This window comes from Prinia subflava, chromosome 7 (genome assembly GCF_021018805.1).
Source record: "Prinia subflava isolate CZ2003 ecotype Zambia chromosome 7, Cam_Psub_1.2, whole genome shotgun sequence".
In the NCBI taxonomy this organism is placed as follows: Eukaryota; Metazoa; Chordata; class Aves; order Passeriformes; family Cisticolidae; genus Prinia; species Prinia subflava.
Genome location: NC_086253.1, coordinates 34,312,691 through 34,337,661, shown reverse-complemented (window position 1 = coordinate 34,337,661; position 24,971 = coordinate 34,312,691). Strand labels below are relative to the sequence as shown.

The following is a 24,971-nucleotide window of genomic DNA, read 5'->3' as shown; positions in this document are numbered from 1 at the left end:
GGAAGCAGGAACCTGGGGAGTATAGAGGAACACATGACAGCTGATGCCATCTGAATAGATGGGATAGTTAAATACAGTAGTAGGGATTGCTAATGTGGACATCATTAAGTTAAACAGTTCTTTACTGCATCTTATGGTGGCATTTGTAAATATTTTTTGCACTACTGCATTAGGAGTAGTAAGTGAATGTTGTGGCAGTATGAATATAGAATACTCATTTCTGTGGGGATTCTTCATGATGTTTGGGGATTTTCTTGTTTGTATCTGTGCTTTGATTTGTTGCTATTTGTAAAAGTCAGTCAGGGGCAAGGGGATAACTTTGAACAAAACAAAGTTCTTGGGCATTAAAGCAATTGTCATGCCATGAAAATCTTATTAGTCGTTCTTTATAGAGATGAGTCACTAAATAATTCTCCAGGTGACCAGGCTGCAACAGTATCCTCATCCTTTACTGAGACTGTGACTGAAAAATCTGGTTACCTCTCAGATCGTAAAGAAAAGAAAAATCTTGTGAGTGTCTCCTGTTCATGTGGAATTTCAGTTTTCACTATGAGAAGCTGAACTTGGAAACCAAGGCTGATGCTGCATGTGTATCCTATGTCATGCAACCACAGCAATAGCTGCAGCACCTACACTTAGCTGTATTTTTTCTTCCCTCTCCCATGTGTCCTCAATGACAGCCTTCTTACAGTTTCCTCAGGTCCTTCTTTCATTTCCAGACACCTTCACAGTAATATTTTCAGCTCAGCCTTGTGACTGTATGCCCAGCTCTTGCATGTCACATGTAATATACTTCATTTCCCTTATAGTGACTTGAGAGATGTGTTGTTTTTGAAACCTCACTTCTATCAAATTGTTTGAAATTAACTCTGAGTTGTTGAAGGAGGACTTGAGTGATCGACAGCCTGTTCAGATGGTGACGCTGACATACTGATAGCTTTGTTCTCCAAACAGAAATGCAGAAATGACTGTGCTGTGCTCCCTGACTGGGGACTCGGGGACTGCAGAACCTTTGCTCAGGTTCATGGTTTGTTATATGTTGTTCATGTGTCAAATTCTCCATCCCACTTGTTTTAGTTTTAAAAATCCTTAGATTTCTATAGATTTGTTCCACAACAAAAGAGGATTGTGTGGAAGAGCTCTGAGCACGTGCAAAAGTAGATTTGGGAGGCACGATTCAGGAAGGAATGACACTTGCACATATTAGGATACCATTAAGATAGGTTGAGTAAGAACACAGTGACAGAAAAAGAGTGTGTAAAAGATGAGAAGGGAAGGACATGATGGCATAAAGGATGAATTTCAGGTTTAAAGTAGTACAGGGAACTACTTGGGCCTTTTTACTTGCTGCTGAGTAATGAATTGCCCAGTGCTGACTCTACGAGTTTATAATTTTGTGCTGAAGTAAATGAGTCACAAAGTTCTTCCCTTCTGAAGTTTGCTTTGTTCTCTTCCTCCACTTGTTTTTTCTCTTAAGCTCTTCTCTCTTGCTAGATTTGCTGTGTCACTTGTCTTCCCCAATGGTGCCGTAATGAGTGCTACTGAGTGCTTCTCTTTCCACTTTGTGTCCTGAGCTTGTTTTGTTACTCATTTTTTCTTCATACTGCAGTATTTCTGCTCTCTCAACTTCCTTTCCCTCTGTCTTTTCATGGCATATTCTCACCCTCCCTTTTACCAAAGGATCACACCATATTGTTATACTCTTTCGGTCTTTGTGTTCCCTTTCTCACTTAGCTCTTTCAGCCCTTTGAGATAAACACTTGTTATACAAATTCCCCAAATTAGAGGTAGATGTTTCTGCTCAAGATCAGGGTTCATGACAGTTCCCCCAAACCATTCCTCTGAAGGAGGAACAGAAGCTGTCAGTGTAACCCTGTACTGAGTTCTTCTGAAGAGTCTGTTCCAGCTGCTCTGGTGTCTCAGCCCTCCCTCCTTGCAAGCTGTGGGTTTTCTGCAGGGCCTGCTTGGTGACTTCATAACCAGCACAGCCCCAGGCTGCATCTGTGTGCCCAGCTTGGGGTGATGTTCAGGTTTGTCTGAAGGTTTGCTGCCTTGCTGTGGAGAGGCTTCTGGCATGCAGAAATAGCCGCAGCTCCATCTCAAATGCTGCTGTATCATCCCCTCCCAGGAAAATGCAATCCTGAGAAGTGCTCCCTTGACTTCTATCAGTACATTATGCCTTTCTGCCCATAGGAGGTGTTCTTTCCCTCTTTCCCTCAGCTCCCAAGGATTTTGATTTTAAGTAATGGCACCAATATTGTTATACAAACATCAACCTCTGTGACTAACCAGGATGCTGCAGAAGTCTTTATCTTGCTCATTTTCCTGACTTCTATTGCAAAAAACTTCCATAATACAGAAGAACATCGAGTACATTCATTTGTTGTTTATCCTGTCTCTAATGTAGTTAAGATTTTTAGATAGACTATGTAAAGTAACTTTTATATTAACATTACATTCTGTTGTGATGGTAGATATGAGTGTTCTGTTCCCCTGATTGATGCAGAAGAATAGAAAATACTTTTTACTTGTCTTACTTATTACTATTTTTTTGCATGTGTGTTTTTGTTAGGGTTATTTTGCTGGATTTGTTTGTTTGTTTGTTTTTAATTTGATTCTAAAATGTAGGGTTAGTTAGTGACTTAAGGAGGCTTCTTATAAATTTTAGTTTGTGAACTGTCTGACAGGCCATCTGTTTCTCACTCCCCCTTAGGAAGGCTGACTTGGGATGCATTCTCTCTAGTTTCTACGCAGGAAGACAGACTTTTTATATTAAGAATGAGTTTCTAGATATGATGACCTGAAATGTCCATGTATTAAGAGTCATCAGTTTGACTAATGGCACACCATGGCTACAGATCATCCTAAGCACCTCTTCAAAGTGTCATTTTTCCAGCTCAGTTGATTCCTGACATATCTCACTTTATCAGCCATTGAAGTGGAAATTTCATCACTCTTTTATGCTTTTTGAGTTTTTCTTAGTATTTGTTTGTAATAGGTTTTATGGGTGATTAGTTGTGCGAATTGTGAAGTGTTTTTTTTTGTGGACGGATTTCCTTAATTTTTGCATATTGTACCTGAGGTTTTTAATCTACTTGTTAACATGTATCAGTTGAATTTTGCTTTGTTCTTCTGCTGTTAAGAGGCTGTAAAAATACTATACCTAGTGCAATTTTTAACTAATGCAATATTTACATTTGTTTAACTTGGTCAACAATTACAGGTACAAAGGAAATTATTATTAAATAAAAATAATGGCACTTGCAGACACGTGTCTGTTGAACAGCACTACTTAGATACTATTTTCAGCAACTGTTGTCACTACTGAGAATAGGCACTCTCTTAGCTCCCAGACTGTAAAATCCTATGCTTTTATTTTAGAGAGATGTTCAAGCCTGCTTCTTTTACCAGAAACCTCAGGGTTCTTGTACTGCTTGTGTTTATTAGAATCATGAAAGCAGATTTGGTCCCCATCTGAGCAAGTGTTCAGACTGTGCTTTCACCTAGGAGTCAATGTGGAAGGATCAATGACTCTTCATTTGTAATAATGGTCATTTATAACAAAAATAACAGTAATTCAATGATAATGTAGGTCTCTGCAGCTGGGAATAATATGATTCTTTGGAATGCCTAGGTTTTTAAAGTTAGATATCTGGAGGGAAGTTTGTGATATGTAATGTGTAAGTTCCTTCCCTGTCTCAGTTTTGCTGGCATCGGGGAGGTAAGAAGGGCTCTGCTCCAACAGCATGCTGCTTTCCTTGCTGCTGCTTCTCCTTGAGACTGAGGAGGAGAGATCTCCTTTGTGTTTCCTTCTATTTCAAACTCTCTTACTGTTCCCCTGTGGCAGAGGAATGTACAAGTTTCATCCTTCCGTTTTTGAATATTTTCTATTCCACCTCTGTATATATTAATGATTCTCATTATTCTTAGAACTAATTCCAGTTTTGCTTTGTATGTTTGGAGATGTCTAAAATGGATGTAGATGTTGAAAGTGACTATAGTAGATCCATAAATCAACCCAAGCAGTGACACCATCTTTTCTATACAATTATCTTGTCATTTTGGCAGCAAACATATTTTATTTCTTACCTGTTTATTATTTCATGCTTCTGTAGGTTTTTAGATCTCAAAGGTCATAAAATACTGAGGTATATTTAGACTTCTTAGTCAGGTACATTGATGTTCATTGAATCATGTTTAATGCTGGGAGAAGTTTCTCCAAGTGAGCGATGGGGAGGGAGCACTGTGTACCTTAGGCAAGATTGCCATCCTGTTGCCAAACTGCAACAACCCTTTGAGGAACTCAGAGTTCAAGGTGTTGAATGAAATACAGTAATTTTCCATAACATTTTAGATGCCTGCAGGCATGCTAAAGTTGTACCTGGGTGTTTTGGATAATGCTGTAATGTGACCTTAATGTCTTTTTTACATCTTATCAATTAAAGTATGTCTGTAGTACTTTTCTGTGTTGCAGTGTAGATCCTAAGTATCAAGGGGTTTTTATTGAAAAAATGTAAGTGATTTGTTGTTTTCCTTTTTTTTCCTTTTTCACTACATTGACTTTATTTCATGTTGCAATAGATGACTAAGAGAAACTGATGAAAGGCTGTCCTGGTAAATTTTAAATGCAGTGTAAAACTTCTAAAAGACATCAGTCACCTTTGTCTGTGTCTGAGATATCAGTCATTGAAGCTCCTGTGGTAGCTTTGACACCTGTATGTGAACATGCCTTGTGCTCAGTTTTAATGTTTCCACTTGGTGTCTCTATGACACTTAAAGTAAAAGAAGGAATTTTGATTGTTTATTTGTTTTAATTATTAATTGCACATAACTTATCAGACTTGGTAATTAGATATTGTGATAAAGGTATTAATGATGGCAGAGGTCTACGATGTAGCTGGACACAAAAGGTTTTGAGCTCTTTGATCCCAATGACCAGATCACAACAAGAATTGCTTCTCTGCTTCTCCTTCTTTCCTTCTAAATTAAGTTGAAAGAATATTTAAGTATTAATTTTTAAAGGGGCATCGCCTCTTTATGGTTTCAAGCTGTTTTTAAAATTTGGAGTGAGACTGGGAGAGTAGATTCTGAGTCTGCAGTCAGCTGAGCCATGCAGAGAAATGGGCTGAGCCTGACTGTATGAGAGCTGACATGTCAGCCTGGTGATCAGTGAACACCCTCCTGTGCAGTTCAGCCAGGAGCCCCCAACACTGCAGAGATCACTGAGGAGGTCATGGGAGATCCCAATGCTCAGTGACACAGATGAGCATCCTCAGTTTTTATGCTTTCAAAAGTATTACACAGAAACTTGAAGTAGTGGCACGCAGCAGTGAAATATATTTTTTTATTTCCTGCAGTCCGTGCAGGCTGTTTTACGTTAGCATTGCAGTATAACACATGCAGCAGTATATAGCAAGGCTGAACTGACATCCTTTTGTGACTGTGTTAGTAGTTCAATAGCTTTGTAAATATTGCTCTAGGAAAATTACTTCATTTAGCTGGAGTGAAGCAACCTGATAGACCATAAATATTGACATATGGGCAAAAATTCCTTGCAAGTGTTTTATAATACATCACAAAATAAATTTAATTCTCTTTGGTTTAAGATTTTAATCTCATTTTGTAAATTAGTTGCTGTGCATTCAGCTATCCCCACCAAGGCCCTGAGATGCAGCTTTAATGTTATAGGAAAAAAGAAAAAAAAAAGGAAATATGATCAAATGTGTGCAGCAGTGGTTCATTTAAATCTGTGAAGATTTGAATGTGAAATCTTGTTAGTATTTTAATAGTGGTGTTTTCAAAGAAAGGGGCTAAGTAGATGCAGTAAATGACAATTTGGGGTTTTAATAAAATGGTTTTCTCAATAATTGAAAATACTCTCATTTGGGTGTGAGAAGTGTTTTCTAGGGAAAAAAAGGGGTGATTCATAATGGGACAAGTAAGGATCTAGTAAAGCCATCTGAAAATCTCTTTTTGTTTGACTTGTCACTGCTGAGTTACCCTACTTAAACATTAATTCTGATATTTATTTCTGTGTTCTACAAATATGTTTGTGTTCTCCCTTTCTGCTTATTGTCTGATCACAGTAAAGAAAGTTTATTTGTAGACAGATCTTTAAGATAGCTTTTATTCTATCTTTTTTTAGATGTGTATTAATTCACTGATGAAATAAATTCAAAGACACAAGCCTGAGGATGTTAAGCGTTTCCCAAGATTTGCTGAGAGATACTAGTAATTTTTAAAGTTAAAGGCTACTGAAAGTAAACAGGTATTTTGTCTAATGCCAGATTCAAAGAGATCATGTTCTTAAATCCTAAAAGGTTTATTTTGTGTTTGTTTTGTTTTGTTCAAAAATGCCCACAAATAATCCAGTAGTCCTCATTATTCTGGCAGGATAATCACTGCTGAAGTGTCTCCATAAAGCAGTGCTGTTAAACAGCTTGTATTTTTTTAACCTTTTCATTCTTTGCCTGGAGACGCAATAGATAACCCAGAGAAATGCTTTTTGATGTTTTATTGAATTCATTGACTTCCATGGGAAGCAGATCAGTACTTCTTCATGCTACAGCATAGATTGACTCTTTGAGGATTTTAGCTTGGTATACTAACAAGGTATTGTGCAAACAACAGTTTGGGTTGTTGGTTTGGCTTTTGTTGTGCTTTTGGTTAGTTGTTTGTTTGTTTGTTTGGTGTGGTTCTTTAACATTATAAAGTATTTTGGAAAAAATAAAAATTGTTCTTCTTTGATGCTGAATAGTCATGATGGTGAATAGTGTGTGTGAGTTTTCCCACGGTGCAGTTTAGAGACACTAGGAATTAGTGGCCCTTTAAAGTCTTGATGTGCTTAGATGAAAGAGGAGATAGACTTTACACTGCAAAGGAATTCCCATGTGTATTTGTTAATAATCATTTTAAAAAATCACAATTCAATTTAGTATTAATAAAACACAGATTTTATAATATGTTTAGTAAACTGATTTTTCCTGGAAAGTACTTGCATTTATTAGTAAATCAGATGTTTTAAAATCTGAGTGTTTCATATAAGCTAGAAAGATGTGCTACGTGGGCATGCAAACATCTAAACAGTCATAAATTTAATAAACTGTTGTATAATAGTATTTTTTTTCTCTTTTGGATCATGTAAAAAATTCAGTTAACCACTTAAAATTTGAAAGTATAAAAGTAGAAGATGATTTCCCTAAATTGAAGCCTTTGGAGCTTTATCCTTGAGTCTAAACTGAGCTTAGCATAGGCCAAGCAATGCAATAATCTTTTTTGGAAAATTGCAAAAAAAAAAGATAAATGACTGACTCTAGTTCACAAACTTGATCTATGGCCCTATAGTAAATTAAATACTCTCTAAAAATATTTTAAGGAGTGACAACTAATTAATTTGATATTAAGTGTTTAAATAAGTGAAGAGCTATAAAGCAACCTTATTTTTGCTGAAAAGAGTGCAAATGGAGTTTGCTGTTGCTTTGTGATGTGTGTTGCTGTGTGATATGTATGCTTTCTCGGCTCTTTAAAGATAAACCATTATATTCTTAACTTTATTTTAGCAATTCTCTTTAAAAAACAAAAGCAAAATTTCCAGGCTTTCTTTCTGTCATATATGTAGGTATTTTGGTAGCAGGTGGGACCCAAGAAATGAAAGTGAGATATTTTGTTTTGAAAACTGAGAAAAGTCTTGTTTTCAAAATACGTGAATGAAATATTAAAGCAAAAGAAATAGTAATAGAAATATGATTCTTACTGTAATATTCCTTAAAAACTTGAGGGGAAGAAAACCTATTTTTGACTGTCATTTACAAATCAAATATTTTCTTGCCTTCTAGCATAGCTTACATAGAATATACCGGCTTGGATAAACCTTCCTGCACACCACATGTGTTGTTTTTGTAGCTTGCAGTGAAATTACGCATACATGTTCTCTGATGAGAATAATTTTCTTAGAATAGAAATTACAATAAAAATTGTAGAAGTCTAAAAGCATACAAAAAGCTATAAAACCCCAAACATTAAAACCACAAGTTTCCAACAGGCAGAAGAAAGCCAGATTTGCCATTAAAGTATGCAGGCTTCTCAGGAAAAGGAAAAAACAACTTACCTACAGATAGACCTTAGACAACTAACATTTTCCTAATGCAGAAAAAATGCTATTTTTCCAACCCATTCTCTGCTCCAATCCCTCTCTGCTTTTCATCTTTTAATCTGTTGTATAAGAATGAGTAGTATTTTGTTGATATTTTTCACAAGATTTTTTTTACTGATGTTTTAGATCAGGGTAGTTCATGCATGGAGCTCTGGCAAGTCTTACAGAAGTGCTTCTCACCCACTGCTGAGCAGATCTTCCTTTCTTTCATTCTGTTCCAGACAGTTTGGGATCAATTACAGCAATTTAGAGATCATTGTAACACATCAGTGGTTGTCTTTCTAATTTTATTATAGGTGAATGTAAGCTGAATGTAGAGAAGACTTCCAAATAAGCTGGACTGATGTGCGCAGAGAAGGAATGAAGTATGGATGTGAAGGAACGTAGGCCTTATTGCTCCCTGACAAAGAGCAGACGGGACAAGGAACGTCGCTATACAAATTCTTCTGCAGAAAATGAGGAGTGCAGAGTGCCTACCCAGAAGTCTTACAGCTCCAGTGAAACCTTGAAAGCTTTTGATCATGATTCCTCTAGGTTGCTGTATGGAAACCGGGTAAAAGATTTGGTCCACAGAGAAGCAGATGAGTATACCAGACAAGGTAGGCAAGATGTTTGAATTCAGAGTGTACAATTCATTAGTTCCAAGGCATTCCTGCTGCAGGAAGAGTATGTTATTCTGCCAGTTTCATCTGTTTTGGTAATACTCTACACACACAGCACACTTCCCTCATATCTCCGTAAATGTTTTACAAAGATGGGGAAGCATTGGCACCATCTTTGGAAGAAATAGTATATGATGCACAGGAAGCAAATGGCCTGTGTTGGGCAGTGGGTCAGTGGCAATATTGCAGAGCCAAGTGTGAAGCATTCAGGCCTTACAATTTAAAAATAGACCCCCAGTTTTTTGGCTCGTTAATAGGTTGCTCAAAAGTTTGCCATTCCAGTACATCTAAAAATGTAGATAGTTTAAAAATTAATAAAAAATAGATAAATACAAGTCTTCCAAGAAGGCCAAGCCCTACGAATAGATTTGTGGAAACATAGTATGTATGGATGAGCATACAAATAATTCATTAGCTTATTGCTTTTTTATTTTACTTTACAAGGGCAGTAACAGAGCACTGTTCAGTGAGTAAGGTAAATTAGTTCACAATTTGTGCATTTGGGAGTCTTGGATGATTTTTTGTGGCTAACTCTGATATCTAACCAGATGGTAATGGGCTGCTGAAGCTCACCGATGAGTTTTTGAGTACAAGACTGAAGTGACATGAGAAATCTAAATACCCATCAAGATGCTCAAAACTTAACTGAATGTGGTTCTCTTGCACCTTATTGCAGTTGACTGTGCTTGAGCACAGGGTTTGGACTAGATGATCTCAAGAGGTCCCTTTAGATCTCAGGGATTCTGAGTGATTGAACTTCGGTCCAGTTAGGGTTCAGCACTTATGTGTCACTTTTGGGTTCAAAACTGTAGTGTTTGGAATTGATACTTCTACATTTCCACAACTAGGCTATTTAATGTAAAGAGAAAAAAAAATTATGAAATCTCTAGAGTACTGCAGCCCAGCTATCTAAAAGGATAAAGCCAGGCCAAGAGCTGGGTGAACCTATGACTCAGTTTTTTGTTTAAAGCTATCTCCTATTTTATGCAGAAACAAAAGCAGATTTAGAAATCTTACTCCTGGCGAGACAGCACTTAGTTTTAATTTTACAATATCTAAATAATTTTCTCCATTGATGTTTTTTCTCTGTTCCATTTAGAATAACTTTACATTAAAATTAGAGCTGGGCAGATGGTGTTGACTTCTCTGCCTAGTAATGTTTGCAAGGGAAATAAAAATATTTCTCTTATGCACATGTAACTGAGGCTTGCTGCTTTTCTACTCTACTTTCTGCTGTTTATTTTTGGTTTCTGTGATGTTGAAACTCCAGGTTATCACTATTTTCTAGTTTTTAAGTCAGTAGTCACCTTGACATCATTACTTTAATGAGATAAAATCAAGAGGAAGTTTTCTAAGACCTGTACTGTAGGCACTGTCTTAGTACTGGGGATGAAATTATGTCGGAACAGGCACTGTTTATTTAAAGAACACATAAACAATTGCCTGACTAGAATATTATTCCTTTTTAAATAGCTATAACAAACTGGAAGAAGTTACGTGGTCTGGCATGTCACATATGATGGTGCATTGGGGCTTCATTTTTATTCCTTTTTTCATTCTTCAGAAAAGCACACAGTATTAGCTAATACATATTGCCCAATTTGCAATAAATTGCTTATCTACAGGCCTAAAATGGCAAGCTAGGATAGATAATACCCTCTTCACCTCTCAGTGGTCTCAGCACTGTCTTCTGTGCCCATTTAATTTCCCTCATTATCCTTTTAATTCTTTTTGTATGGCTTATTGGCTTCCTGTACTGCAGACTGCTTTGGCCTCTTTGGGGACTACCTACAGGTTTGATAGGGTCAGGTAATAAAGGGCTTGTTTTAGGCAGTGTGTTCCTTTGACTCATCTTTGAGAATTTACAGCTTCTGGCATTGGAAGTATTTTGTGGAAAAGGTCCTCAAGGTCATTTCAAAAGTTTTTAAATAATATATAAAAGGTGCTTCCCTGTGGGTCATTATTTCCCCTCTGCCTAGAAATAGTATATGTGGCTTTGTTGACAGTGTAATTGACAGCCTCCTAATTCAACAAGAAATTGTTTTGTAAATAAAAAGGCAACCTTTAATAAATACCTTTAATTGAGGATGAATTAAAAAAATTAATCATGACCAGTGTTTCACTTTCTGCCCAGTGTAAAACAACAATATGAAATTTCCAGTGTCAGCTGGAAAGTTACTGGAGCATTTATGCAAGATTCTCAAGTCTCTCAAATGTGGAGTAATTAAAATCATAAAATCATTGACTCTTCTGAGTTGGAAGAGACCTATTAGGATCACTGAGTTCAATGCCTGAACTCAAGGCCTTGCGGCAGAGACCCCAAGAATCACAGTGTGCTTGAGAGTCTTGTCCTAACACTTCTTGAGCTCTGTCAGGCTGGTGCTGTGGCCTCTTTCCTGGGGAGCCCGTTCAGTGCCCAACCACCTTTGGGTGAAGAACCTTTTCCTAAATTCAACGTAAACCTCCCCTGACACAGCATCAGGCCATTCCCTCTGGTCCTGTCACTGTCACCACAGAGAAGAGATCAGTGCCTGCCCCTCCTCTTCTCCTCACAAGGAAACTGCAGAGTGCACAGAGGTCTCCCTTCAGCCTCCTCTTCTCCTGGCTGAGCAGACCGAGTGACCTCAGCCACTCCTCATTCGGCTTCCCCTCAAGGCCCTCCAACATCCTTGCTGCCCTCCTCTGGATGCTCTCCAACAGTTTAATGTCTTTCTCACATTGTGGTGCCCAAAATTGCACCCAGCACTGGAGGTGAGGCTGCCCCAGTGCAGAGCAGAGTGGGACGATCCCCTCCCTTGCCTGGCTGGCCATGCTGTGCCTGATAAAGGACGTGGTTTGCCCTCCTGTCTGCCAGGGCACTGCTGACTCACATTTAAAATGTCACTATGTTTTTTTATGCCTGATATTTTGGGCTAAGTCCCTGGAAAGCTTTGTGCTAATGAATCAGAACTTTCCTGACTCTCCTTCCTGACTTGTTTCAGTACATGTTTTTGTGCTTCTTCTTTCCCAAAATCCAGTGGTAGGAATACAGAAAGGGATACTGCTGTTGGAGATAGGTGTGCTTTATTAAGTGGTAGCTTTACTCCATGAGCTCTTTTCTTGTAGAGAGGAGATTCTCCAATTGTCTGTTCCAGTCTAATGATATTTTTCCTCATGAGTTGAACTGCTGTTGCTTTAGATTAACTACAAAAATAGAAGTATGAGCCGAAAAATATATATGTTGGTCATTATAATTCTCAAAACAGCATTTAAAGCATGTTGTAAAGTTAAATTGTAAAATTTGAACATGAAATTATTATATAACTGGTGATTGTCTTGTTACTTTTGAAACCCATCTGACAGGACTAGAAGAGCAAGTAAGCTGTTTTAGGAAATTGGAGCTACATCTAGGCAACATGCTTCCAGTTAACATTCATGAGAGATAAGACCTAGTTTCCTCTTTTTCTCAAGCTCCTTCACCTGATGCAAAACTGGTTTTGTTTTAAAAATTTTAGATGAGGATTATTTAGCCTACTGTTTTTAGAACTTTTAAATTAGTTATTCATTTTCTCTTTGTTTATAAACCCCACAGGAGAGCCATGTAAATGAAGGCCACAAGCCCTTTTTTTGTTAAAAGTAGTTTCAAGAAAGACACTGAATTTTGTATTAATCTTTGAGAAGATATCTAATCTGATGCTTCACAATGGCTGAAGCTCCATAAAAGACTGTTTACTTCAAAGGTGTGATGACATGGTAGTCTCCTGTGCATGTGTTAGGGAAGAAGATGACAGCTGTTTTCATATACTTTGAAATATCCAGCTATATAGAGCAGCCTGATTTAAATGTGCTTCTCTACTTGATTTAAATTTACTTCTCTAATTGAATTCAGCAACTTAAATGATTGTAGTTAGACAGGGGCCATTGGTGAGGGACCTTCCACGCCAAACTGTTCTGTGACTGGTTCGATGTTTGTGTATTGGATTATGCCCAAGTCTCTTGCTAATTCAAGATTAAAGCTGACAGAAGTTGAATTTCTCTGTTGTACAGAGAAAAGTTCCTGTGTTTAGATATTTTATATCACATCCTCTGTGAATTGATATTAAGTACATATGAGACTGCTGTGCAAAACTATCTGAAAGTGTGGCATGACTACAGTGTGGGTGGGAAGGATGGTAGAAATACAGAAAGTAAGCAGTATTTTTAAAATTGCATTTGGAAAAAAATTTGAAGTAATATTTTAACAATATTAATATAATTGTAAAGAGATCATTGTAAAGAGATCAATTGTAAAGAATCAAATCTGGACTCACAATAACTGAAAAACTTCATATTAATTTAGTAAGAAAAAATGCAGGCATGCAAAAACTGTGTTTTATTTACCGTCAGACACATGTTAAAGGGAACTATTAAATACCTCTCCAGTAGTCATGGTTCCATTTCAAAGACTTTTGTAATTGCAGAACTGTAGTGGTCCTACAGAGAGGTTCATGTGTCATGTCAGGGAGATTTTGCACAGGAACAGGAGCTGACCCACAAGCACAGGTGCGAGAATTCAGTGCAGGTTTGTGAATATTCATCTTTTCTTACAAAATCATCACAGCACTGTTTGAAAACTGTAAATTAGAAAACTGGATTAGAAAAAAATAGAAAAGGTAGGACACCTTTTTTTATTAGAAGACCCAAGGAAGTAGTGCAGGTTTTGTTAAATTTTTCCTTTTTGGAACTTTGAGTCAAATATGATTTAGACTGTGGGTGAAGTTATTTGGTTGTCTTAGATGGCAGTGAGAATGACTTCATTGCGTTTATCAATCAGAACAGTTCACTGTCAGTCAAGTCTCAAGATCAATTTAATTTCATTCTATCCCTTTCAGTTTTGCAGGAGAAACCATTCCTATGCAGAGCTTTGTATCTTGACTCTTCTGGAATACTTAAGTGCTTCAATTAGATTAAATGCCCTAATACCTCCTTGAAGCTGCTAGAAGAGAGGGTGAATGTACCAAATAAATAAAGAAAAAGAATTCCTTTCCTTCACAGTATGCTGGACAATTCATACCTGGGTGCTGAAAAGTAATGCCATGTGCAGTATGTTACAGTGTGGATGTATCGCAGGTATTGTTCACCTGCTATTCCCATGAAAATTAGATTTAGGTGCTAGAAAAATATCACCATTCAGTGAAAGGGGAACCTGAAACAGTGATTTATATGCTTTGACAATTTTATTTTATTACATGAGATATTAAACACTTTCAAGGATACATTTTTATGACCTTAGAAACCAGTACCTTAATTGCAACCACTATCCTAATGTAATACGACTCCAAAGTCTATTGCTTTAAATACTAGCAGCCCAAAATGAATTATTTGGATAGGAAAATGTTTAATCTTTTTAGTCACCATAAATGTCAACTGTAGGATGAAAGGATTTAAATGGTCACGTTTTTAAACCTAAAGCTTGAGGTTTTAAAAGCTACTTTAAAAAAGGTAGCTTTAAACCTAAAAGCTACTTTTACCTGTCCAAAGCAATGGAAGGATAGATACCTAGGAACATTTTGACTTTCTTCTACTTGGGCTTTATTGATGAGCTGATTTTGCCTATTGAGTAGGCAAGTATTGCTTCTCAGTAGAACTGAATCAGCTTGCTTTACAAGATATTTAAATGAAGGTATAAAAATAATATATTAATGACTTTGTGATCTCCCAGTGGGCAAATTAATTACCATTCAGTGACATGGCAAGCAGTGTCTCTCAGAATCTAAGGCAGATATTAGAGTGGGTGTTTTATATTTCCTGGCTGCAGTGCAAAATGTATCCTGATTGTCATCATGACAGATCCTTTTTGTTATGCTAAAACATGGCCACCTGCAGTGTCTGCCTGATTTCAGTGGGTAACTTCTGTAAGCAGCATACGGTGCCAGTATGTTCTGGATAATTTTGTGGCCTTGAGCTAAGCACATAACCTTCTGCCAGGGGTGTTTTTTCTTTTTTTACCTTGTGTGATATAGGAATAATAACACCTACCTACCTCACAGGCATTTTGGGAAGATTAATTAGTTTATGTTTGTGAAATGCTTTGAAGATGAAAAGCACTGTAAGTGCTAAGTAGTATTATAATCTTTCATAGCTATACTAGTAACTTCTTAAAGCAACAATAAGAAGTTAATTGGTTTTCGGGATCCAGATGATAAGAATCTGTTGACTTTTAAAGTTATTCTATTAGCTGCAAAGTGGTACGAAGGAAAACATTTCACTTTTATTTGATTAGGAGTATATTTAGTTCATGCTCAGTGACATGCACACATGGTCTAAGGTATTCATCTAGGTGAAATTGGCCCCTTGTGGGACATGGCCTGTAGATGAGCTACAGATCTAGAGACAAAGGGTAATTGTGATTCTCCAGGGAGAAATCAGCCTTGGTTATTGGCAGCAGACTGCTTGTTCAGGCAGTTCTACACAGCCACGACAAGTCCATAGAGTAGAAACCTTCTCTTCCAGTTGCAAAATAGGAGAATTAAGGTCTTGATCATAATGATTAAAGATTTATAAGGTGAGCAAAAGACCTTCACAAGGATTTTAGGCCTCATGGAAATGAAGATACTGTAGAGGGTCTGTAACTGCTCTTATATCTATCCATAGCTCATATACTGAGATGTATGTGCTGCTTCTGTGCATAATAAAAACTAAACAGTGGACTGGGGAGATGAATGGATCCCATGCATGGCTATGAAAGATGACTTCAGTATTTTAACATCTACAGAGAGGATGAAGCTAGAAAAGTGTGCAGTTAGAGATGGGACGAGGGGAGGAATGAAAGAGGCTGAAGAGTCCTGTCTCTCCTGTCTGTTGATTTAGTGCTTGAGGCTGAGAGTCAGGGCTGGGGGCCAAGCTGTGAGTGATTGCTTATTCCATCACTGGCAAATAAATGCATAAAGTGAAGCAGAGATGTAAAATGGGGGTAATTTCTCAGAAAGTTCCTTGATGCTTTCTGAAATTAGTTTGTAAAGTGTCAACTTACAGGCTTGAGAGACAGTACTTGGTGTTAGTGAGCTTATTAAAGCCAAAAGAGGAAATGACAGAGCCAAGGGAACACATGAGCACGTTTGCTTCAAGCTTTTTTTTTTTTTTTTTTTTTTTTTTTTTTTTTTTTTTTTTTTTTTTTTTTTTTTTTTTTGTGTGTGTGTGTGTGTGTGTAGTGCCATAAATATTTCTGAGTGGAAAATCTTTTCATGTCTTCAGTGTAATGGACATTTTGCTAGAACATCTAAATTAAAACATTGCTAAATGACATTTATTGTGGGGGTTTACAGAGTGGAAAGCCTTTTGGGGAATTGGGGAATTGTGATGGAAAGTGTGAGTGATACAGGGAATAAGAGGTTTTAATTTCTCCAGAAATTTTTGGGTCAGTATTCTGTATAGCTGCAGCGATGGTCTGAGCACTTCATTCTGTCCATGCATTGAAGAGTAGCTCCCATACATGTGGAATACTTCTGTATGAAATTCCACAAACTGAAATGTATGGGCAGCTTCAAATAGGCACACTGGGTTTTTACTTCGTACCAGTTCGAAGCCTACAGTACTAATTGTGTGAGAGACATATCCCTCTGGGTCTGGGCCACCTGGTCACTTGTGGTGGCAGGTATGCTTTTCCCTCATGGAAAGGCATAAATCATAGCAGAGTTTTCTCACCTCCCTGTGTGGAGGAACAGCAGTAAACCTGAGCTCCAATTTGCGTGCATGTCTTCATGCTGCCTCCTTCCTCCTCGCTTTCCTTTCCCGTTTCAAGCTGTATGTCATGTCATTAGCACCCTACTGGCCTTAATGTGGCAGTTCATACCTGTCAGATCTTTGTAGGCTCCTTGCAGACTGGATATCCATCATCTCTACGTTGCTTAGCCTTGGGTCATATTTTCTTCCTATCTATCAAATTTAGGCTTTTTGTAATTCTTATTTTGTAATAAATGGATGCTCGAATGTTTATGTTTTGGTCCCAGGATCCAAAGATGAAGAGAGAGGCCTAAAATGCCTATGCTGTCATTCTGCTCATGAACAAGACATTGTGTTCTTTGCTACTCATGAAGCTGTATTTCTTTTCTAAATCCACAAATCCGTTTTTCCTCCTTTTTCAGCCCATGATTGGGACAGCTGTGCTGGTTTCTCTTAGTGTAGTTTGTGCATTGTATAATCACAGTCATAAAATCAGATTTTAATATAAAATCCCCAAATTTGGAACCATAATGTTTAAATTTTTAATTTATTTAGTGGAACATGTTTGCTTCACAGCTTTGAATTGTGCAGTTGTGAAATTATCTTCAGCTGGCTTTAATCTTTTTCTGTGGTAACTTCAGATGGGCTTGATGAACAGCCCTTTATCCTTATACTGGTTTAAGAAGTGCTTCTTATATTCTAGTCTGAGGATTAGGACTGTAGATCCCCCATCACCTCAAGCCTAACAGGGAATAAAAGGAGGCGTTTCCCATACTGCATAGGAGAGTCTGCATGTTTGAACCGTAATGTGCTAGACCAGTGACAAGAAGATGATCGTGTTTCATACACATAAATTCTTCCCTACATCTGAAAATAAAAGTTTTCCCAGGCTATCTTTTCAGTGTTTTCTTATGATTCTGTAGTAATAAAAACACGTATCAAGTTTGAAATACTTTATTTCCCACAAACATGCAAATATATATGTGTGAATTTTTACTTTTTTCCCAGTAATTGACTTGGGATTTGAGTCTTGCATAAAGCTCTTCTATCAAGAGTAGCACAGTAAGCAGAGCTCAGAGAATTCACAGTATCTTGTACTAACCTTTTCTGAAGTCACCAAGACCGTGACTTATGCCTCCAAACACTTTTAAAACTTTGATTAATGTTTGTTGAGAATAACAAGCATTTGACAATCATATGCACACTTGATGAGATTTAATATATTTCAATGTTTTTTGTTATTATGTGGTTTACTGGATATATTAGAGAAGCAACTGTCTTTCACATGAATCTTACGGCTCCACTCTAAATCAGATAATGACAAGAAAAGGAGGTTAAGATGGAAAAGTGAATAGAGCAGAAAGGTCAAGAAAAAGAGATTAAAAGGTGACAAGGAAGATGGTTGTGATGAGTGAAAAGAAAAACACAGGAATTAAGAACAGGAGGAAAATGTGATACAGTGGATTAAGGTGGTTTAAATTTCACAGATAATTTTCACAAAAGCAAAAATCAGACTGAAGTAATAACAAAATACTACACCAAATCAGAAATAAAATGTTAACATAGGCAAAGCTCAGTACTTGTCAGTCTTCACTGCACTTTCTCACATCCTAGTGAATCCAATTCTGCACGTACAGCTTTGAAAACTCCCTTTTGCTAAATATATTGTGACGTATGACAGAATGGATGTATCACATCTGTTAGTCATTCTCTCTTTTGTGCAATTGCATTCTACCCACCTAACATTCTGACTTCTGGGGACAGTGTTTGTATACTCCCTGTCAGAGTTTTCTAAAGTATCTAAGGTATCTGCTTTGCTATTTAAAAAAAAATCTTCATCCTTTCATTTTCAGCAAGTTTGTTATCCTACTGTTCATTTATTTCCATATTCTTCCTCTCAAGACATTGCCTTACAAGTGACCTCATTGTGTGAGCTCTGCATAAAGAGCTTCAATAGGAGAAATGTATCCCTTAAATAGTGTTTAAATATGAAATAAAAAGGAAGTAAGTACCTTTCCCATATCAGACTAGCACAAAAAAGTATAGTCCTTGCAGGAACACTTGGACACCACTGCTTGCTTATACAATAAGGTTACATAATAAATGTTCTATTATTGGGGATGTATTTGTATGCAGTAATCTGCAGATAGAAAATAAAAACTAGAAAAATATCTTTTCCCTCATTTGCTTTCTAAAGAATTGAAACTACTTTTAATTAAAAAAAGAATTAAGTAGCAAGTCAAGGAACTGTAAGGGAAAAGTTTGATTCTCCTAAGGACCATGATCATTGTTTTGCATCTGTACAGCTTTAGATGTTTCACAGTTTTACTAAGTTTGGTATAAGTATTTTTGCCATGCGTTATCACATAGTGATTATAGGGAAAATGTGCTTGGTTTTTGAATGCCTCAAATGTGTTCTAGGCAGGTAGATGGTAAAATACAAAGGAAGAATAGATTAGAAAGGGGACTGAAAATTAATGAATGATGCAGAGAGGCAGATACAGTGTGAAACATTATCAAGAGCCAAACTGAACACAATTTAAAGTATGAACTTGGATGTGTTTGAGACCTCTGCCTTTTTGGTACTGTGTCCGTCCTGTCAGGACAAAACCAGTCAGCAAAGACACTCACACTATAATTCCTCTGTTTAAAAGCTTGGGGAGTTGGGTGTATTTTTATGCTAACTAGGCAGGCGCTTTGGAGGCTGTTCAGATTTTTTTTTTTCTATGGGCTATTGTTGCTAAAACCTGACTTGTCAATTTATCACTGGTTAATGAATTAGTAAGGACAGTGCTGATGGCTGGAGATGCTGACAAATTTTCTTTTGGCAACTTTTGTTCATTGCTTCTGTTTGTTTCTTTCACCTTTTCATGGTTTTTAAGATAATATCTCTGTGTTTGTATTTAGTACAGATCCAACTTAAAGCAGACACTGACAACTGAAGAACCACAGGACCTTTTCTTTTGTTTGGTAGTCCTCTTCAAAAACCCATTTCCACAGATAACATTTCCAACTTGAAGCTTAAGTTATTATGGAGATCTTTGAAGGACTTCCCCAAAATAGGCCCAGGAAACAAATACAGCACAAGTGCAGCAGGTTTCCATTTAATTCCAGTTTTTAACTTACAGCTTTGGAAAGAACTACACCATTTCTGCATATGTTAAACTTTCATGTAGCAGTATTTGTTTAAACTAAAAAAAACAAAACAAAAACAAAACCAAAAAAACTAGATTTCATCATCATTTCTAGATGATGTAACCTGTGTGATTCTGGCAGAGAAATATATATATGCACATTATCTTTTAAGAGTAATAATTCTATATATGGACATGTATTGAAGGTATGTTGGTATCCTTTTTTGTATAATGTGTAGTTAAGGATGTGCACCAAGCCTACATGGATCACCACTTACACAGAAAATTGCAACATAATAGGTAGGCATGTATGGTCACTGTTGGTAAATGCTGTGTTTTTAACAGTGATTGCTGCACAAGCTTTAGGAAGTTGTTTTAGAGTTATTAATTAATTAGTTTTGCTCTTGTCTGCACAAATGGAGCACGTCAGCAATCCTTACAATACCCATGAACTGATATTCCTAACAAGGAGAAATGCAGCATCTAATAGTTGAGTGGCCGTAAACAGCATTATTGTCAGTTTTTAAAACTTAACTTCACAATGTATCATCCCAAAAAGTCCAAAACCATCAAAGGTGTCTCCTTAAAATGTTGTGTCTAATTTTGTTCCTCATTTTCACTTAATACATTTTTTAAAGGAAAGGAAAAACCCACAAAGCATTATGGTAACTGTTTATTCTGTACCTCCGTTTTTTTCACAGGAATTGGTTCATTGCAATGGCCAAACTGTTTTTAAGTCTTTATGAATTCTTGAGGCACTTACTGTCAGTGGGAGAAATTGCAAATGCTAACGTTTAAGAAACTGTTGAGTAAATCCCTCATATGGAAGTCATTGTGGAAAGATTAAGTAGAGACTCTGTGAACATCCTCACTGCATGCTCTTTTTTCTCACTGAGATCACACATCCTCTTTTTCAGCCTTTAATTTGATTTCATAGTGTTGTTCATTATCAGGTAAAAGCTCCCAACTAGTCTGCTACCCACTAGGTCTGCATCCCAGCTGTATTCAGCTTCCCCTGGATCCTGGAAGATTTCCTGTTTTCATTATTCAGGAACCTTAAGCTGATGTAAAATTTTTCTATCACATACGTATGATTTCCTTTGGGATTTGAATTTTTGAATTTCTACACAAATAAACATTTTTTTTTTCCATGTCATCTTCTCAGTTAGGGTTTCGTGGGTTGTTTGGGGTCTGTTTTGTTTTTTCATTTGTGTAGACAACTTACATGGACTACAATCCTCTTAGTGAAGCTCTTAGGAAGGCTTTAGGTCAGAAGATTATGTAGCCTGATGATTCTAAAGCTGTTACAACATTTCTGGGCTATGTTGGAAAACTTCTGAGTGTAGTGAAAAGCTCTAATATATTGAATGAGATGAGAGGGCAGTATTCAAACCTGTCCCCCTTTTGTGTTTTGCCTGTGCAGTGCCATTTTGTGAGGTTTTTATCATTCACAAGAGAGGGAAAAAGAAGATATTTTATGTGGAGATAGGGTGTTGTAAACTTCAAGTTAAAAATCCATGACTAGATGGTAGGTGATCTGTTATGCCTGAGACCAAGTCTCCTAGGAAGTTCCTGAGGATGTTCTGGAATGCCTCAGGTGGTTTCTCTTAAGTGCCTGTGACGACAGAAGAAGCGTGCGTGGAGCAGTCTTTTCAGACTGCGGGAGTGCAAAGGGCGTTTTTGCAGTGGGGAGCAGGGGCTGTGTGGGGCAGGCTGCTGGAGGAGCTGCAGGGTGTGATGCTCTCCCACTGCTGAGGCTGCTCTCATTGTGGCTCAGGGCAGTGGCTGTGTCTGCATCCTTCCTTCCTCCTTCTCAGCACCGGGAAGCTGTGGGGCCCATAGCCATAACACCTTGTCGCATTGAAGTCAACAGTGGTTTTGTTACTGACTCAAGTAACCTTGTCTTCAGTCAAAATACCTCTTTCTTTTCCATTTTGCTTCTCAAAATGCTCTTTTTAGAATAAATAAGATGCTGCGTGTGCGACTGTGTTCACACCTTATCTACTCCATATGTGTAGAGGTAGCTGTATACATACACATGTGCACAGAGGCTTCTTCTGTATTTGTATCTGATTTTAGGCAACTGTTTGAAAATGTAGATTCACGTACTGATGTACCAAATGCATAAACCAGTGTTCTAAACTGTCTTGGCATATATCTACAAAAATGCAAAATGATAAGCATTTTAGGCACTTTACTACTTTCAGCTCTGACCCTGTTGCCACTGGGCGGTTTGTTTGGCCTGTTTCCTTCCCTGTTTAGTTTCAGCTCTCATAAAACCCAGAAATTCACGTGGCATGACAGCTTTAAAAAATTCCAAGATGCTATCAGTGTGCATGATAATCCCTTCCTTATACCCTGGACACTGTTCAGACACAGTCATAGATATGCTTACTCCTTTATATTTACTCCTCCAGATATATGTGCATTCAAATGTCTATTCACAGCAGCATAATAAGTAGTTTGATTTGTACCTAATTGTAGTAATTGATTGTCATTATTTAGGAAAGTCATTGTCAGAATTCATTTATGGTTCTGACTGCGAAGAAACTTGCAGCAACAGCTTCAGGTGATTGCAGGAATAAAACAATTAACCAGATCACTTTAAAAAAGTCAACAACCAGTGCATTAACTCTTAATATTTCAGGAATTATTTGAACTTTTGTATTCATACTTCTGCAATTCTGTTTATTTCTGATGTATAGAATTCTGTTCTTGACGTAGTATAAGCTTTCATTATCTTGCTAGTGTGTTTTTATGTTAAATGATTAATTATGGAGAAATTAAGATGCCTGTCAGACTCAAAAATTGAATATGTGTGTCCTAATTTGTTCTCAGAGCTGTGAAATAATTGTGGACTAGGGTAAAGTATAATAGGTATGCAAAGGAGCTTGCCAAGTGTCTATATATTATAAAATGTCTGAAATCTACAGGCATAAAAGTAGGATGAAGACACAGCCATTAAAAAGGCAGTCATTTTTGAGTGTCGCATAATTTAGACACTCTAAGTTATTGAAGTGTCACAAGTTTATTGCACCTAATTTATTAATACAATCATTGGGATTCACTTATGTCTCCTGCTCTGCCCCAAAACAGGCTACAAGTCTGTCAAAATGCACAGACTCTGCTTCAGCAGTAAAAGTATAAAATCCTTCTCAAAATACAGTGACATGAAAAATAACAATTTTCCTGGAGTACTTGCAGGTAACAGGTGGCCTTGTTTCTGTTTATTTGTATTTGTGGATAAAAGTAGGGCAGAGAAATCAAAAACCAGGTGAATTTTGTTCCTGTTTAGCTTTTCCATTGCCACATTAGGTAACATTTGTATGGGGAAAATAGCCTCTTGCTTTGGCCTCTAACAGGGACAAACAAAAAACTGTCCCCAAAACGAACCAAGTTAAAAATCCTGACAAATTCCTTGTTAAGTGCTTATATGCTTAAAAATAATTTTTCTTTGAAAAATGGAAAGGTTTATATTTTTCTAAATCTTTTCATGTACTGAATGGGCTTTTCTTAGTTAGGAAGTTCTGTTTTGTTTATTTGCTACCCAGGATCACTTTTGATGCGTTTAAGCAGTTGACAAAATACTGCTGAGGAGAGCTGGAGACAAAAGAATCCATTTGATTGTAATCCAGGTGGAATTTTGACAAAAGACCTTATGTGATATCTAAGACTATTGTACACATGAAGAGTTTTAATTTTAAATTCGTTAAATAAAATAATTAAAAATTTCTCATCTTTTGTTATCTTTTTTTCCCCTAATCAGGACAGAATTTTACCCTAAGGCAGTTAGGAGTTTGTGAACCAGCAGCTCGTCGAGGACTGGCATTTTGTGCGGAAATGGGGCTCCCCCACAGAGGTTACTCTATCAGTGCAGGGTCAGATGCTGATACTGAAAATGAAGGAGTGATGTCTCCAGAGCATGCCATGAGACTTTGGGGCAGGGGGGTCAAATCAGGGCGCAGTTCCTGTCTGTCGAGCCGTTCCAACTCAGCCCTCACTCTGACTGATACCGAACATGAAAACAAGTCCGACAGTGAAAATGGTAAGTTCTTATGCATATGCCCATGTATAAATGATTGGGTTTTTTTCTGTTTAAAATTACTGACGCTCAGTAATTTTAAATTATTAAAGGAATGGCCTTGAATTATTTACCTTCTTTTTTTTTCTCACCTCTTCCCGTAAAAGTCAATATTCAGTATCAGTCCTAACTAATGTAACCTTTGGATGTGATGTTTTAACTGTAATTTTGAAAGTGTTTAATCACAAAAAAAAGATTAGTTCTGTATTATCTCAGGCCATGTCACCTGTTACCCTCTGGGGAACAGCTAAGTGGTTATAATGTTGTTCCCCAGGCTAGCTTGCGTTCAAAAGTTTCATTGTAAACTGCTCTTCAAGACATCTTGGAGAATTTGCAGAATCTTAGAATGGATGAGTGAGCTCAAAGAATAGCTTATTAACAGGGCTCATGTGATTGAAAAAGAAATTTGATTGTGCTTTAAACTTCTTAGCTGATGAGAGCAATTGGAATTGTGTTGAAGAGGGACATGTGGCCTTTGATGTGCCTGGGGGACTGGATTACTGTGCAATTAAAATCTGCAACAAAAATCTTAGCTTTGTAGGATGTGGGGTATGACCATTGTATATTAAGTCTTAGAGTTTAAACGAAAATAGGTTAATACAATTGACTGATTAATTTTTAAAGCTTTTCAAAGTTTTTTTACCTGCTCTTGAGGTTATGAACAGAATCTAATGTGGTGTTAAATGTTAACTGTACCAATCTTAACTTTTGATTTGCAGAATATTTTCAGCTTTGCTAGAATTAAAACAATTCTTCTATTAACTTCATGACTTTCTATGCGAAAAATTCAAAAAAGGAATAAAGAAAAATGGAAAGTAACAATGAAAATTAGTGATGGCTATTGCGTGCATGTCTACATGTCATTTTATGACTTTATTAAACCTGTCTGCTCAGGTGTACAAAAGTCAGAGCAATTTTATTGCTATTCTCCGGCAATGACTGTAGCACATAGTGGGAAACAGCTGTGTAGGTATGTATGTATGGAAATCCTTGAAATATTAATGCACTTTTATTTTAAACTACAAGCGATAATGTTTATTATTTAGCTTCAGTCTAAGAAAGCAAAACCAAAGCTATAATTTGCTGTTATTCATACTTATTTTTCCGCTGGTGGCTGTTTCTACATGAAGATGCCTGTACAAAACCACTGTCTTAAATGGGACCCTCCTTTTGTATTGGACTTAATGCCACATGGTACCTGAGCAGACAGCTCTCAGTGTTCACAGGTGTCTGGTGTCATGCTTGGAAAATTTGTTTTGAGT

At 37.1% G+C, this 24,971-nt stretch overlaps 1 protein-coding gene across 1 annotated transcript in view; it reads left to right on the top strand.

The window, feature by feature from the left end:
* Positions 1 to 24,971, top strand: part of TENM3 (teneurin transmembrane protein 3) — a 1,292,929-nt gene that overhangs the window by 971,904 nt on the left and 296,054 nt on the right. Inside the window, exons 13-14 of the mRNA XM_063402168.1 lie at positions 8,449 to 8,751; positions 23,395 to 23,673. Of these exons, the coding sequence (XP_063258238.1) occupies positions 8,520 to 8,751; positions 23,395 to 23,673 (511 nt within the window). The 5' untranslated portion in view covers positions 8,449 to 8,519. The remainder of the gene's footprint in view (positions 1 to 8,448; positions 8,752 to 23,394; positions 23,674 to 24,971) is intronic.